At 44.1% G+C, this 13,521-nt stretch overlaps 1 protein-coding gene across 1 annotated transcript in view; it reads right to left on the bottom strand.

Moving 5' to 3' along the window:
* The window catches only part of WWC1 (WW and C2 domain containing 1), a 67,329-nt gene that overhangs the window by 1,553 nt on the left and 52,255 nt on the right, over positions 1 to 13,521 (bottom strand). The window contains exons 12-21 of the mRNA XM_017825652.1: positions 10,205 to 10,313; positions 8,340 to 8,420; positions 7,334 to 7,420; positions 6,426 to 6,618; positions 5,505 to 5,657; positions 4,844 to 4,944; positions 3,964 to 4,111; positions 3,143 to 3,307; positions 1,643 to 1,735; positions 560 to 790 (exon numbers count right to left, since the gene is read on the bottom strand). Coding sequence (XP_017681141.1) covers positions 560 to 790; positions 1,643 to 1,735; positions 3,143 to 3,307; positions 3,964 to 4,111; positions 4,844 to 4,944; positions 5,505 to 5,657; positions 6,426 to 6,618; positions 7,334 to 7,420; positions 8,340 to 8,420; positions 10,205 to 10,313 — 1,361 coding nt within the window. The remainder of the gene's footprint in view (positions 1 to 559; positions 791 to 1,642; positions 1,736 to 3,142; positions 3,308 to 3,963; positions 4,112 to 4,843; positions 4,945 to 5,504; positions 5,658 to 6,425; positions 6,619 to 7,333; positions 7,421 to 8,339; positions 8,421 to 10,204; positions 10,314 to 13,521) is intronic.

Genomic DNA, 13,521 nt, shown 5'->3' with positions numbered 1-13,521 from the left:
TTTTTCTAAGGTATTCTTCCAGCCTTTGGTAAGAATTATGGATGCTATCAGCACTCTCTTGGTGTCTTCTTGATATACCTTTTAAGCCAAAAGATCAGTTCACATAAGAACATGGCACCCCACGTTCCTGCTGTGCCCAAAAGCATCTTGCACCAACTCCCTCCTACCCCTGGTGCCATCACACCTCAGTCTCTGCCTGGTGTCAGCAGAGGTGCCCAGCCAAGCCCAGAAGCTGGCAAGGAGCCCTGTATATGAGGGAGGGTGTGATGTAGAGTGAGGTAAGTGCCAACCACCACACGCTGCACCTACTGCAGGCTGGGAGGCTGCCCTGGCAGAACAGATGGCTTTTGTGACTCCTCCTATGGGCACCTGTGCTAGGGCAGGGAATCTCTGTGCTGGTAAATGCCAGGGTTCAGGGCTAACAGCCTGATGGAGCCCTACGTGGAAGACAAGAGTGACTAGTGCTGAGGCTTCCTTTAGTGATGGTCCAAAGTCCCCTATTCCAAAATCCCATTTTCCCCAACTAGCTGAATGAAACCCAAAGACAGGTGTTACTCACTCGTTTCTCCACCAGCCTCAGCAGCAGCCGAAACCTCTCATCGTCCTTCACCCACTGTGGCAACTCTTTCTCACCCTGACTTTGAGCTTGTTCCAGCTGTTCCTTCAGCTCCCTCAGCACTGAGATCTCCTGAACCAGCTGGTCATGCCAGGTTTTTGAGGCTTGCAGGTCCAGCTCCAGGTCTAGGGAGGTGCGGATCAGACGCTCTGTACCGAAGGACTTGACTGAAGGCTGGAAAAGAAGGGGTGTATGAACACAGGGAGGAGAAGTGTCCCAACCACTCCCCCCAGGAAGTGCCAAATACATCACAAGACCCATTTTTCCAACCATCTCTACTGATCCTGCTTTCCAGCCCATCTCAAGACAGAAAACACAAACTCAAAGTCTTAGAGATAAGTGTTTTGATTTCTGTGTTTCCACTAAAGTTATTCCTTGGCAGCTCCTCCAAACCAAACAAATCCTGCTTGCACACCTTGCTCCTAAGTTTAATGTCTCATCTTCAGATGAATCCACAATGCTGCAGAAAAACCTGTGATTGCTTTTTCCAGTGATGTGTTGCCTTCTGCTGGTTTCAAGCACAAGCTGTCCCAAGAAAACCATCTCCTTAGGAGCTCAGTATCAGTATCCTGGGGGAATTTTAGTGACTGCCACCACAATGGGCATAGGGATTCATTGTGTGCCATGGAGTCACTACAACAGGGTCACCTGAGCATCTGAGACATCATTCTCCTCACCCTCTTCCCCAGCTCCTCACGTTTATTGTAAATACTTAAGAATCTCAAAACAATAAACACAGCAAAACTGTTTGTGCTACTCCTTGTGCTCTGACAAGATGGAAGATACCAGGAACCATCTCCCTAAATTCATTGTTCTAAATTAATTCCAACTTCAACGTTGCTGTCATATTCTGTTACATCAAAGAATCCTTGAGAGCCTTGAGAGACTTCTCACACACAAAGAAAAGGTTGTGAATGAAAGTATGTGGCAATTGATTTATGTTTGCAAATTTTTCCTTTAAAACACTTCTCTGGTTTTTGCCAAGTGTCTGTGCCAGAGGAAAAAAAAAAGTGGTGATGTTCTTACCCGTTTCACTCTGACACTTCGTCTCTCCATCGCATTTCGAACGAAGGGGGGCTTTTTGGATAGAGTTGAACTGTCACTGTCACTGCGATTCAGCTGAAAAGGAACGTGAAAACCACGTATTTTTCATGAAAGAAATACAAGCAGTGCATACACACGTTATCAGTGAGACCAGAGGGTTCTCTAAGTGGTTGTAAGCAGAGCTATGAAGTTTTGTGAAAGGCTACAGGAGACACCCCAGTCTGAGTGCACAGACATATCCTGCCACAAGCCTTGAACTCTGTCCCTTTTTGGGAATTGTGTCTCTATTTCTGCACAGTCTAAGATAAGGTATGATATGGGACTCTACCCCACTACTGCTCTTCTACTGTGAAAGTAACGAGCTTGGGCAAAACAGCCTAGAAAAATAAGCTCTAAGTAATAATAATGATAATAATGATTAATAATAATAATAATGATCTTTTCTAGCATCTGTAAAACATGGGACTTCTCTATTAGAGAATTCTCTTTTCTCTAATGACACGTATTTTAAGCTAGTGGTGGAAGAGGCAGGTTTACCTGAAAGCTCCCCCCAGGTTTGTCAGCTGAAGAGTTGTCATGTTACACATACACAGCCTGCCTTCTTTTGTGATTGTCTCTAGACCCTTACAAAGTGCTCAGCTAAGTGGGGTTTAATTCCCTTCTCACATTCCTTCTCCAAGCTGGGGGAGGAGGGGAGAAGGTGTGTGGGATCTGCATGTGCTGGGACACAGTAGCTGTGCTGCAAAGTAAGTGAGGTTTGTTCCTCTGGAAGCACCTGCTTCTGAAGCAGAGAGAACCTGCACAGCAAATCTGGCTCAGCTGTGTTCAGAACATGCCCATTTGGGACAGGTTGTGCATGATTAAAAAACAGCGCTTGCTTGTTTGCCAATTCTACTAAAAAGAGGCGTTATTTATAGTTTATTCTGACCCTCAATTCAGGAAATAATTGTGAGCAAACATTTCAAAGCAGAGGAAGTGACATCTGACCCAACACATGATCAGTTACCTTGAGACAAAGCACACTGGTGACTTTCAGGCTTCTACAGTTTTTTTGCTGACATTATCAGGTAATAACCTTTCCATTTCTAACAAGGTTTCATATTCACCTCATATAAAGTCAGGTGGACACAGCTCAATCAGTTCAAATTAGCACAGAACGTCTTAAAGCAGCAGGAAAGGGTTTGATATGCAGCCTATCCATCACTATTTTACAGCAGCCCTTCTAGGTCAGCTTGGGCATCTCAACATGCTGCATGTACCACAAACACATGTGCACATATATATCTTATAAATTTGTGCTTAATGCTGTTAGTTCCAGGGAAAGATACTCTCTGAGAGGTGAGGACAGAGCAAATTCTGAAGCCAGAGGGGGAGAGAAGAAAGCACTGTCATGTTTCTTTGAAAAATTCAGACTAAGTGAACACTGATATCACCCACCACAGAAGCCCAGCATTTACACCTTCGGGGTTGCCCTTTCCTTACCCGACACACGTACTGACTCTGTGGTCCTGGGGAGAAGGTTTTGGAGCGGATGATGGTGCTGCCTCTGACAAACTGAGTTTGGGGGGGGTTTGCTGCTCTTTTGTCTTTCGGACGAACCACAGTGGAGGACTGTGCAGGGCTCTCTGTGTTGGTCTCTTTATCCACCTGGAAGACACAGCCTGCAGTGTAAGTGCCACCTTGCCATTGTCCCCACGACACGCAGCCAGGGCTGGCTGACAGCCACACTCTCAGTCCCACAGGTGTTGCATTCAAACCCAGAGATTCTTTTAGCCCTTTCCATGCAGGGTGTCCTGACACTTCACTCCTGGAACTCTGGCTGCTACATGGACTGTATTGCTCCCTAAGGGCTCCACATCCATTGATTGCTGTACAACACAATTGATTCCAACGAGCTTTGCCTGTGGATCCAGGACATCCTTGTGACCTGGCAATCTCACAGAGAACAGAGGTATGATTTTAAAGACCATTATCTTGTTGTGCATCTGCAGCAGAGATCCAAATCAATGTGTAGAGCACGTGTACAGCATACCTTTGACTACAACTACATTCAGAACTAAACAAGGTCAAACCACTGTCACATTAATGAAAACAGTTTTTGTGAGCAGCAAAAAGAAGGCATGAAACAACCCTACACTAACTGTGAGACAAAATGGTCACAGAGTTATTTACAAAGATTTTGGGTAGATAGAACATTTAATCATCAGTGATGAACTTTGAAATAACTGCTCAGTTCAACAGCAACCCTGTCAGCTGAGTAATAGGTTTACTCATCTTTCTGTTCAAAAGGCCTTTGACTGTACCTTCTCTGCTATTTCCACGTGCAGCTGGGAATTCAGACTTTCTTCTGTTTCCCACAGAGATTTTCCAGCACAGAATTCTTCCTCCTCCTCTGCTTCATTTTCACTGATCTCGTCCTGTTCTTCTGGATCAGGAACCTCTTCATCTTGCCTGTTAGGAACAGCTTTGTTATTGAACTGGCCTGTTGTGGCCAGTACTGGTGCTGCAGCAGGAGTTACCTCCTGTAAGCTGCTGGACACAAACACATCCCCAAGGCAGCCAGGGGATTACACAAACTGGAGTGAAACTGCACCAGAAGGCAACATTACAGACAAAAACTTCATCCTGATCTGGCTTCAAAAGAAGCAAGCTGAGGGTTCAGCCATGTGGTCTGGGCTTAAGGTGAGTGCATCTTGAGGGGAGCTCTCGGGATGCCACTAATCTCAGTTAAAAAGTGTGGCTGGACAAAACTGAAGCAATGTTTTGACATCCTTTTTAGCTCATTTGAAATCACAGCAGGCTTCTCCATCAACCCCATTGGCCAGGCTTACTTTTTATTTCAAATATTGGGCTTCATTAATGAAATCTGAATCTGAACTATTTAAACAACAGCCAAATTAATATTCAAGCAAAGCCTTGCACTATACAGTGAAGTTTTCAGGACATCCATAGAACATTGAACAAATAACAAAATTAGCATAGTGCCGTTGACTATTTTCAGCATTTATCAGCTTTGTTCTCATTTTCCATGTACAGCCTCCAGAACAGAATAAATAGGATTTTTCACCAAAACAGAAACAGAAGAAGCCTCCCACAGCTCAGAATCATCTGCTCTTCCTCTGCACATGGATACCCAAATGCTCTGATCACCCCACAACACTAAGATGGTGGGATGCTACCTACCAGCTCTCTCCACTAGTTAAAGTGCTTCTGCTTTCCTCCAGCTTCTTCTCCACAGCTTCCAGTTCAACAGCTGTCTGCTCTAAGAGTGCTGAGACAGAGTCCTGAGGAGAGCAAGAGGCTTCTTGTGAAGAAATGACTCTCACAAACTGCACAGTGCCCAGCCTTTCAGGTCAGAACAGCCCCTGCTCTCCTCCAGGGGCAGGAGGCAGCCCTGCATTGTTCCAGCAGCCCATTGCACACCCAATGTGAGCCCAGCCTGTGTGAGCACTCCTGGCCCACCTCCCCCAGCACGTGCACGTGAGCAGCTCCAGGCTGAGCCTGTTCCATGCCATGCGTGTGCAAAGGTAAGTGGATCTCGACTCGTCCAGCAAGTTCATTGCAGCAAAGTGAACTGCCTGGTGGGCAGACAGGCAAGAGCTCACACAGCACTTACACCAGATCAGGCACCACATCCCTCAGCTGCGTGAGGAGCAGGTTTCAGTAAGTATTTAGCCCAGGACAAGGGCATATCTGTAATCGACATGTTTATTATTTTGCTGCACTAAACATTTTCAAGTTGTAAATATAAACACATCAGCCTTCCCTTCTCCTCTACTCTTAACAGTCCCTCTTGCTAGTACTGTTTAGAAGAGACTTGTTTGATTAAAGCAGTTGTTCTTACTGTTTTTTCAGTGCAGGGTACTTCAGAGTGACTGTTTCCTTGTTTATTTTTCCTGTGTTGCTTCTGCTGATATTTATAACTAAGGAGGTTATACCACCGGGTTGATTTCTCTCCGGATCTGCATATTTCAGCAAGGCTGATTTGTGCTCCACCCTATTGAAAGAAAAAACACAGTTTTAGTGTAATACTAAAATGAACAACTACCTCACCAGTCAGAAGAAGTGAGAGTGAAGATTCAGGACTTCTTGACTTTGGCAAGTTTGACAAACAGAAAAATTGCCTGTTTATCCCATTTCAACATCACTAGTAATGGTTTATTTATGTTTATTTTTAGCATTGTCTAGGGCTTCCAAGTAACAAGTGTTTCACTACAGCAGTGTACAAGAATCCAGAAGTAGGAACAGGGCTACTGCAGCCAGGATAAATTACAGCCAGAGCTTCAAACAAAAAGAGAAAGCAACAGGAGAGGAAGACACCCTTTCAAGAAATTTGCAAGGCTGACAAAAGTCACTGCCCAGCCCCAGATGTTTTAGCTTTGTAGGTTCCATTCCTCTTCATCTGCCTTGTCATTTTTTTACTGCACTACATTTAGTACATAACCTGATACATTCAAAAACCAAAGTAATTGGTTCTCAATTACACTACAATAAAAGCTTCCAAAAGGAAGAACAATAGTTAGGGTTTGACATCAAGTCACGAGAGAAGAAATATCTAGTGGTCTGACAAAGTCATTTATCTAATAATTTTTTTCCCTGATCCAAATTGTTACTGCAAAGAATTCTACGTGGGACAGACCATACAGCCAAGGATTATCAAGAACACTTATGTAATAAGAAATTGCCATACTTTAGAGTGCAACATTCTGTCTAATTAAAAAGAGAGAACAATCACAAAGTTATTAAGACAGAGCTGAATACTAACCAAACATTCCTCAAGGTGAGACTTATCTACAGTGCAAACATCGACTCTTAAAGTCTTCTGGCGCAAAGCCGGGTAGGAGATGGAAACCCAAAATACTTCATTGTACACAAGATTGTCTGAAGCTTCCACCGGTCTGGTGCGGAACAGGCAGCTCGTGCTCTCCGAGCAGGGCAGGACAGCCACACGGATGGTCCTGTGGAAAGAGCACGGCAGTCAGGGCTGCCCTATAGCTGTGCAGCTCCACACAGCTGTCAGGCAGAGTCATCCTAAGCACCGCGGACACCCCTGTCCTATCCTATTCCCTGGAGGATCAGTCAACTGAGAAAAAAGGAAGGTCTCGTCACAGCGTCAGAGATGGGAAGCGGCAGGAGTTGCCACAGACCTCGTCCTCCTGAATCTTGTAACCAGACGTTGTGGTAAAAACATTGTTTTACGTGGTTTTTTACACCTGTGCAACTTGTCACACCCTTCTGTAGGTAGAAACAGCAAAAGTGAATCAAATTTTTGTCAGCACACAGCTGAATTGAAAAATCTTGTGTCCAGAATGAGTCTGGTAGAAGCTGCATTTTCCCACACCTGCACCTGTGCAGGTGTCCAAGGAAGAGTTCTGCAGCAGAATTAACACCCCCCCTCCACTCGATGCAGTTGCTACAATTAAAACCTCACCAGCTAGTGCTGATTCCAGGCAAGTCTTTTCCTAGAAAATACAGACCTTTGGAGGAAAAAACTGCACTTTATTTCATTTTACAGCTCTATTAGTTGATAAGTGTTGCTACGCATAACAAAGTACACAAACATTTCAGAAAGGGTAAATATTTAAGAGTGTGAAAAACCGTAAGCCAGTGTCAGTTTTATTCCCGCTGGAATCCAATACAAATATATCAAGTGTGTTTATATCACCCACTTACACTTTTTGATCTTGTTGTAACAGCAGTGCTGGAACATTACTCAGCTGGATGACCAGTATTGCAAATTGCTTATTTTTGTCATCATATCTGAATTGGAAAGACACAAAAAAGCATTATTGTTAGAGAGTCTGCCTTGCACTCCATGAATGAGCATTCCACTTGTTTCATTAACACAAATGACATAAAAAATTTAAAAACAAAACACTATAATGGGAGCATGACTGCCTATAATTTAAACCAAAACCAGTTGCATATTACATGAAGTTTTGCTACCAGAGCATCAGAATACAGAACAGCCCAGAACACCCAGAATTTAATTCAGATACAACGGACTACAGATTTGACTTAACATACATTGCTTTTCCTGAGGTCTGGTTAAATTGCTGTGTTGTAACTAAAATTTTTTGAAAGGCCTTATATAGTGACTGTAATAGAGGGAAGTTACAAGTAAAAATATTTCCAAGTACAACAGCGAAGGTATTATGGGTAATCATTGTTTTACTGTGGCTGGCCACGACAAATGAGTTTTGTGTTACGTATTTTTCCTCAAATCCCCCATAAATTCCGCTAAGTCTTTTAAGGGGGATGCCTCTGTGCCTGCCCTCCTATGCCTTACCCACTACTGGGATTCAGGTGTGGTCAGTGATTGTGACTGCCATTTACTCTCAGCAGTTTTCCTCCCACAAGCTGGACACTTAAGGACACTGCAAGCCAGCAAAAGGCTTTCTCCAGCCCAGCACTCAGTGCTCCCATTGCTGCTTTGCACCCTCATAACACACTAACACCAGCTGATTTCCAGTGACACAAAAGAGGGTAACTGGTCCTAAGAACCTCCTGGAGCCGAGTGTATTTCTCAATTACACTACCAAGAGGGCATTAGTTAGTTAATACAAATAGGACAGGATAAACAGGGTAAGAAAACAGCACAGAAAGCACCATCTTTTAAATCCCAGCTATCATTCTTTTCCACTGGAAGGGAAATCCAATAAAAACCTGCCGCGCTTACCTCATGGCAATTTGCACTTTAGCTGTCCCAACTGCTTCTGTGTCATCACTGTCAAACACCATCACTTCTGACACACATGGTCTGAAAGGAACCAAAGACAATTAAGGACTCGATTTGCCTCTTATTGAAGTGTTTGCATTTAGGTGATACAAGATCTTTTCCCTGCCATTCAGGGGTTAGGGATATGGATTTTGTACAACTAGCAGCTAAGAGAAAGCTCATTTAAGAAGTAAGTGCAATCAGCCTTAGAGGTATGTGTTACAGTGCTTATCAGCAGAAAGTCATATGTCTTCCCTCTTCACTGCCAAAAAAAAAAAAAAGCCACACAAAGACTGCAAAAATAAGGCAGTGGGGGATTTTTAAAGGGTTCCCTTGACTGATTTTAGTAAAAACGGCTGACTGCCCAGCAAGAGAAATAAGACTTAACAACTGCAATCCTGTCCTGAATCACGACAGCAAAAATTCTCAAGTTTTATTAGATTTAAGTAATTCCTTTGTTTCTTTAAGAAATCAAACTGTCTTAAGCACATTAAAAGTGACAGAGTACACTGACTGGTCTTGCTGGAAACAGCTATTCTGCATCATTTTCCTCCCCATGTATTCCTCCCCCAAAGTTTTATGCACTGAAAGTCCCCAAAACTACATTCATTGTCTAATTGACTCAAGAGGCTACGCTGTAGCACATGAAAACAGGATTAGCATTCTTCTCTTCTAATTATTTTCCATATTACTACCTAGCATTCTCTTGGATTTCCTTGCTTTTCAGCTACAAAGGACACGTGGAAAGCACATCCCACCCTGACCATCTAGAACAGGCATCAAAATGGCACTGAAGTCACCATGAAGGTTGGTAAACTGATAACCCAAACAACACTAAATAACATCAGACATGTGAGTGTGCATGGGATGCCTTCTGTAATTGCCAGGTTATCCCTCCTCCCCTCTCCACAGAGCTGCCTGTCCCCTCGAGGGGACACAGGGGCTCTGAGACACCCAGCTGTCTGACTGCCTAGGTTGAGAACCATGAGCTCTAATTTACAGAAGCATTGCACTTCCCTTGTCAAAGTGAATTGTGCTGTAAACATAAAAATTACTCATTTATCTAGAGAATTAATGAAAAAAATGAATGAATGGGGGGAATATGATATGAGCAATTTTTTGCTTCTACAGTTGTGTCTTGCAACTAATGACCCTCAGTGTTAATAAAAACAGGAGGAAAACCCATGTTAGAGCAGCCAAACCAGGTACCAACAAGATCAGTGCCTTCCAGTGAACTCTTTTCAAAGCTCCCCAGACAGCTTGAGCAAGCAGTATGGGAGGTCCACAAACCCAGCAAGAGCAATGACTCCCAGCTCCAGTGACAAGTTTTGTCCTCAGGGGGACAAGTCCTGCAGGAGTCACATCCTGGTTCCAAGAACCTGGGAACTGCATCACAGCATGTACACATCCATGAGCCACTCCAAGGTGCCTCTGCTGTTTTCCTTAGACATCCCAAATCCCCTCCCACTGACTGAGGGCTGTCGCTGACAGCAGAGTGGCTGACTGAGAGGAGGGGAACTTTACACCTGCCAGATGGCTCCACTACCCCCACCAAGGCAGCAGTCACAGCTTACCAGCACCTCCACAAACAGACCAGCTGTTCAAACAGCTCTCTGTGAGCTTGCTTTCTTCTATTATGGGAAGCACGGGCCATTTTGATAATCAAATTCAACCTGCTCATGGATTTTTCAGAAGTATTAAGAAATCCGAGATTGAGAACTTCAGCCGCCAAATTACAAAATAGGTCACAACCAGCAGTATTCCAGCTGACTCTGTGTGCAAAGCTGAGTCATTGGCTTCATCCTAGAGAGAGATCTGATGTCTACCTTTGCACAGACGCCTCGTACACCCCGCTATCTCCAGCAACAGATTCATCAGACACTGCCGCTGACACACACGCCACCTTCAGTGCTGTCCCTCCAGCTGTATTTATACCTGTCAGAAAAGCACAGAGGAAAACCAATAGCAGGTGTTAATGAAAATGAACTCTCTGAATAAGCAGCATCTTTTTTTCTTCTCCTCCCCTTGAATTGCATTTTTTCCCCCCACCCAAGTACTGTTAAGCAACAGGCACATTTCTGAAGACAAGAGAGGGCACGGGTGGGGTGGGCTGAGCTCGGAAGCGACCATGGAGTGAGTGCACTGGGAACATGCTCGACTGCCCTGGACAACAGAAAGCCTCAGGAAAACATGAGGAACAGCCTGTGTGGTGGAGGTGAGAGCAGGGCTTCCTCACATGTCAATGAACCATGGGTCCTGCAGCAGTGTACCCATGGGTTTAGGTTACACAGAGGTTGTGCTGAGTGTGTTCCAGTGAACTTATTTTTAAGTTCTAATGAACTTATAAATATGAACCAATAAAACAAGTCACTCAAGCAGACAGCAGACCTTCTGGTTCAGCCACCCAGAGAGCAGCAGCTGGGCAAAAGCTGCTGACCAAGCTCTAGCCTAGTATGAATTCTGGGGAGAGGCATATTCTGCCTGAAGAGCTTATGCCAAGTTTAGCTTCAAGGAGGGGGAAGAGCAAAAAAACCCACTCCATGACTACCCCTAAACCCAAAAGGTTAGTGTACACAGGACAGAAGGCAGGTCCACAAAGACTAGGTTAATTAGCTGAACATGGAGAGAAAGAGATATTCTAAGATTTAAAAGAGCAGCCATGTGCAGGAATGCAGGGAAAAGGAGATGGGTAAGAGAAACCAAGGAAGGTGAAGCAAGGAGTTTTGCACAGAGGTGTTATCTCATGTAAATTCCTTGTGCTACAAAACTGCCCTGGAAACTTCTGTAAATTCTGCATCTTTTCTTGAACGTTTCTACAGAGAAGTTTTGGCCAAGAGTCTGGAGAATTCCATCTGCCAGCATGGGTAAGGAATGCTGGGCCATACCCAGCTCCCAGATGTCCCTCACTGCCAGGGCGCTTGCCCCCAGACCAATATATGGTTTCCATCACTTGTTTTTTCTTTATTAAAAAACAAGTTTGAGTTTTGATTGGTGTTTTGGGGTTTGAGTTTGGGGTTTGGGGGTGGTTTTTTTGTGTTGTTGGGGTTTGGGGTTTTTTTCACAGTCTCGCAAAGCCACTCAAAGAATTAAAACCAGCTTTGAATAAACTGGTGAAAAAAGTGCAAGCTCAACATAGGGTTATGGAATACCATAAAGATTTGTTCTACAGCCAACAGTAGAGGGTGCTACAGGTAACACCAATCCATTGAGACACCTGTGCCATTTGGGCCCATTTATCCATGGATTTTTCTGACACTACCATCAAATGGAATTTTTCATCTTGGTATTCCCATAGAACTATCACAGAAATAAAATGTCCAGACCTTTTCCCCATAGGGCAATCCACATAAATAGAAGTTAGCATCTGTAACACAGTAATTAAGACAAGTGGATCCATTTGATAGTGCCATTCACAGTTTAATCCATCCTCCCTCCTGCCCTGTGCAAGGGCCTGGTCCCTGCTGTGCTCTGGATCACAGGCTGTGCTGGAGGTGCGTGGGCAGGGGCAAAACTGTGGTGCTTCTTTCCTCAGTGCTGCTTTGCATCTCCTAGTCCATGGTTTTAATATGAAAATAACTTCTAGATCAGGTTGTTTGAGTTCTACACACCACTCTCAGAAATGCTGCTCTGGGAACCCCTTTGCATGAGGTTTCCTTACTGGGAAAGGCATCACAGGCTGGCCTCCACACACATAACCTCTTTTTCTCCTTCAGTTACCACTGCCATCTAGTCCTTTCAACCCAAAAAGCTTCATTTTTTACCACTTCTCCTGAGCACCTCGAGGCCAAGGGAGGTGAATACAGAGGGTGCATAGACCTCAGCAATGAAGTCAGTCTCTGTACAGTGGAGTGTTAAAGTGTAAACCTGAATTAAGAGGAATAGTTCCCTGAAAAGGATTCATCATGCAGCCATCCTTTTCCTTCCTGTTTTTGCAAAGGACTTGGAAGCTCAGCCCTGCAAGTCTTAAGCTCTTTCATGCAGCTAATTAATACAAAATTTGGATTTTCAGTTTTTAGCCTTAGGTCTGTGAAGAGGTATCACTCTAATAAGAAAGTTTATGGAAGAGTTCAGAACTGACACAACTCTCTTCCATATTTCCAAGCAGGCAGATAACACTACCTGTGGTTTTCCACCTTTTTTTTCCCCACTCATATCAAGAATTTAAAGTTTGCTCTTCTCTTCCTGCCATTTTCCCTTCCTTGGGCTCTCCTGGAGACCCCCTGACAAAGCTTTGAAGAGCCATGTCATGCACTTTCCTCACATCCACACCACTTAATCAGAGAATGCAGGACTCTGCCAGATCCCAGGTTTTCCCAAATTGCACAGTTATTCTTCAGGTGAGAAAGGAAACCTTATTTCAGTCCCAAAAGTAGCAGAGGTTCTGTTCTAACAGAAAGACAAAGCAAATCCCTCAGATATATACTGCTGAGCTCTGCTTACAGAACACGTGAGCGTGCTTTGCCCAGGACTGACCACCCCAGATCCAGCCACTGCATTTCCAGTGTTACACTGAACCACCACCCCCCCTCCAAAATGCCTGAGGAGTAAAACCTCATCTCGTTATTGCCCTGAAATAAACTACTTATGGTGATTATTTTGTCTGCTGACTGGCTAACAGCAGTAATCACTTAATCTGCTTAACACCTGAGCTTTCACTTTAACAGCCTTGGCAAATCTTGAAGAGCTAAAAAGGTTAAAACTAATCAGTGCCCAGTTCTAATAAGAATAATTAGTGTTTCCTACTCAAATGCATAATACCTCTTGCTTTTAGGAAAATGGTAGCTCAAAGGGGAAGATTTGCACTCGTGTCTTTTATTGTGTTTTAAATAATGTCAACCTCCTTAATGCAGAAGGCAGTGATAACATGGTGCTAGTTCCCTTTATTCGCACAGGCTGTTCTATAATCCCATGAAAACAGAAACAAACTGCACTGCTGGTTCATAGGACTATAGCTTGCAAGTTTATATTGTCTTTAAAGCTCTTTCTCGCTGCAGCTACAAATCCAGTCCTTTCACTCACTGGATTTTACCCAGCTACAGCCAAATGGGCTTCAGACAGGCCCCAGCACTGTGCCCTGACTGTGTCTCCTGCTTTCCATCCACCATTCTAGAAAAGGATGAGCCCTCCCCACCCACCAACAAGC

This window comes from Lepidothrix coronata, unplaced genomic scaffold (genome assembly GCF_001604755.1).
Source record: "Lepidothrix coronata isolate B3197 unplaced genomic scaffold, Lepidothrix_coronata-1.0 Scaffold121, whole genome shotgun sequence".
Classification (NCBI taxonomy): domain Eukaryota; kingdom Metazoa; phylum Chordata; class Aves; order Passeriformes; family Pipridae; genus Lepidothrix; species Lepidothrix coronata.
Note: the sequence above shows the minus strand (reverse complement) of the source record. Positions and strands in the feature narration are given on the sequence as shown.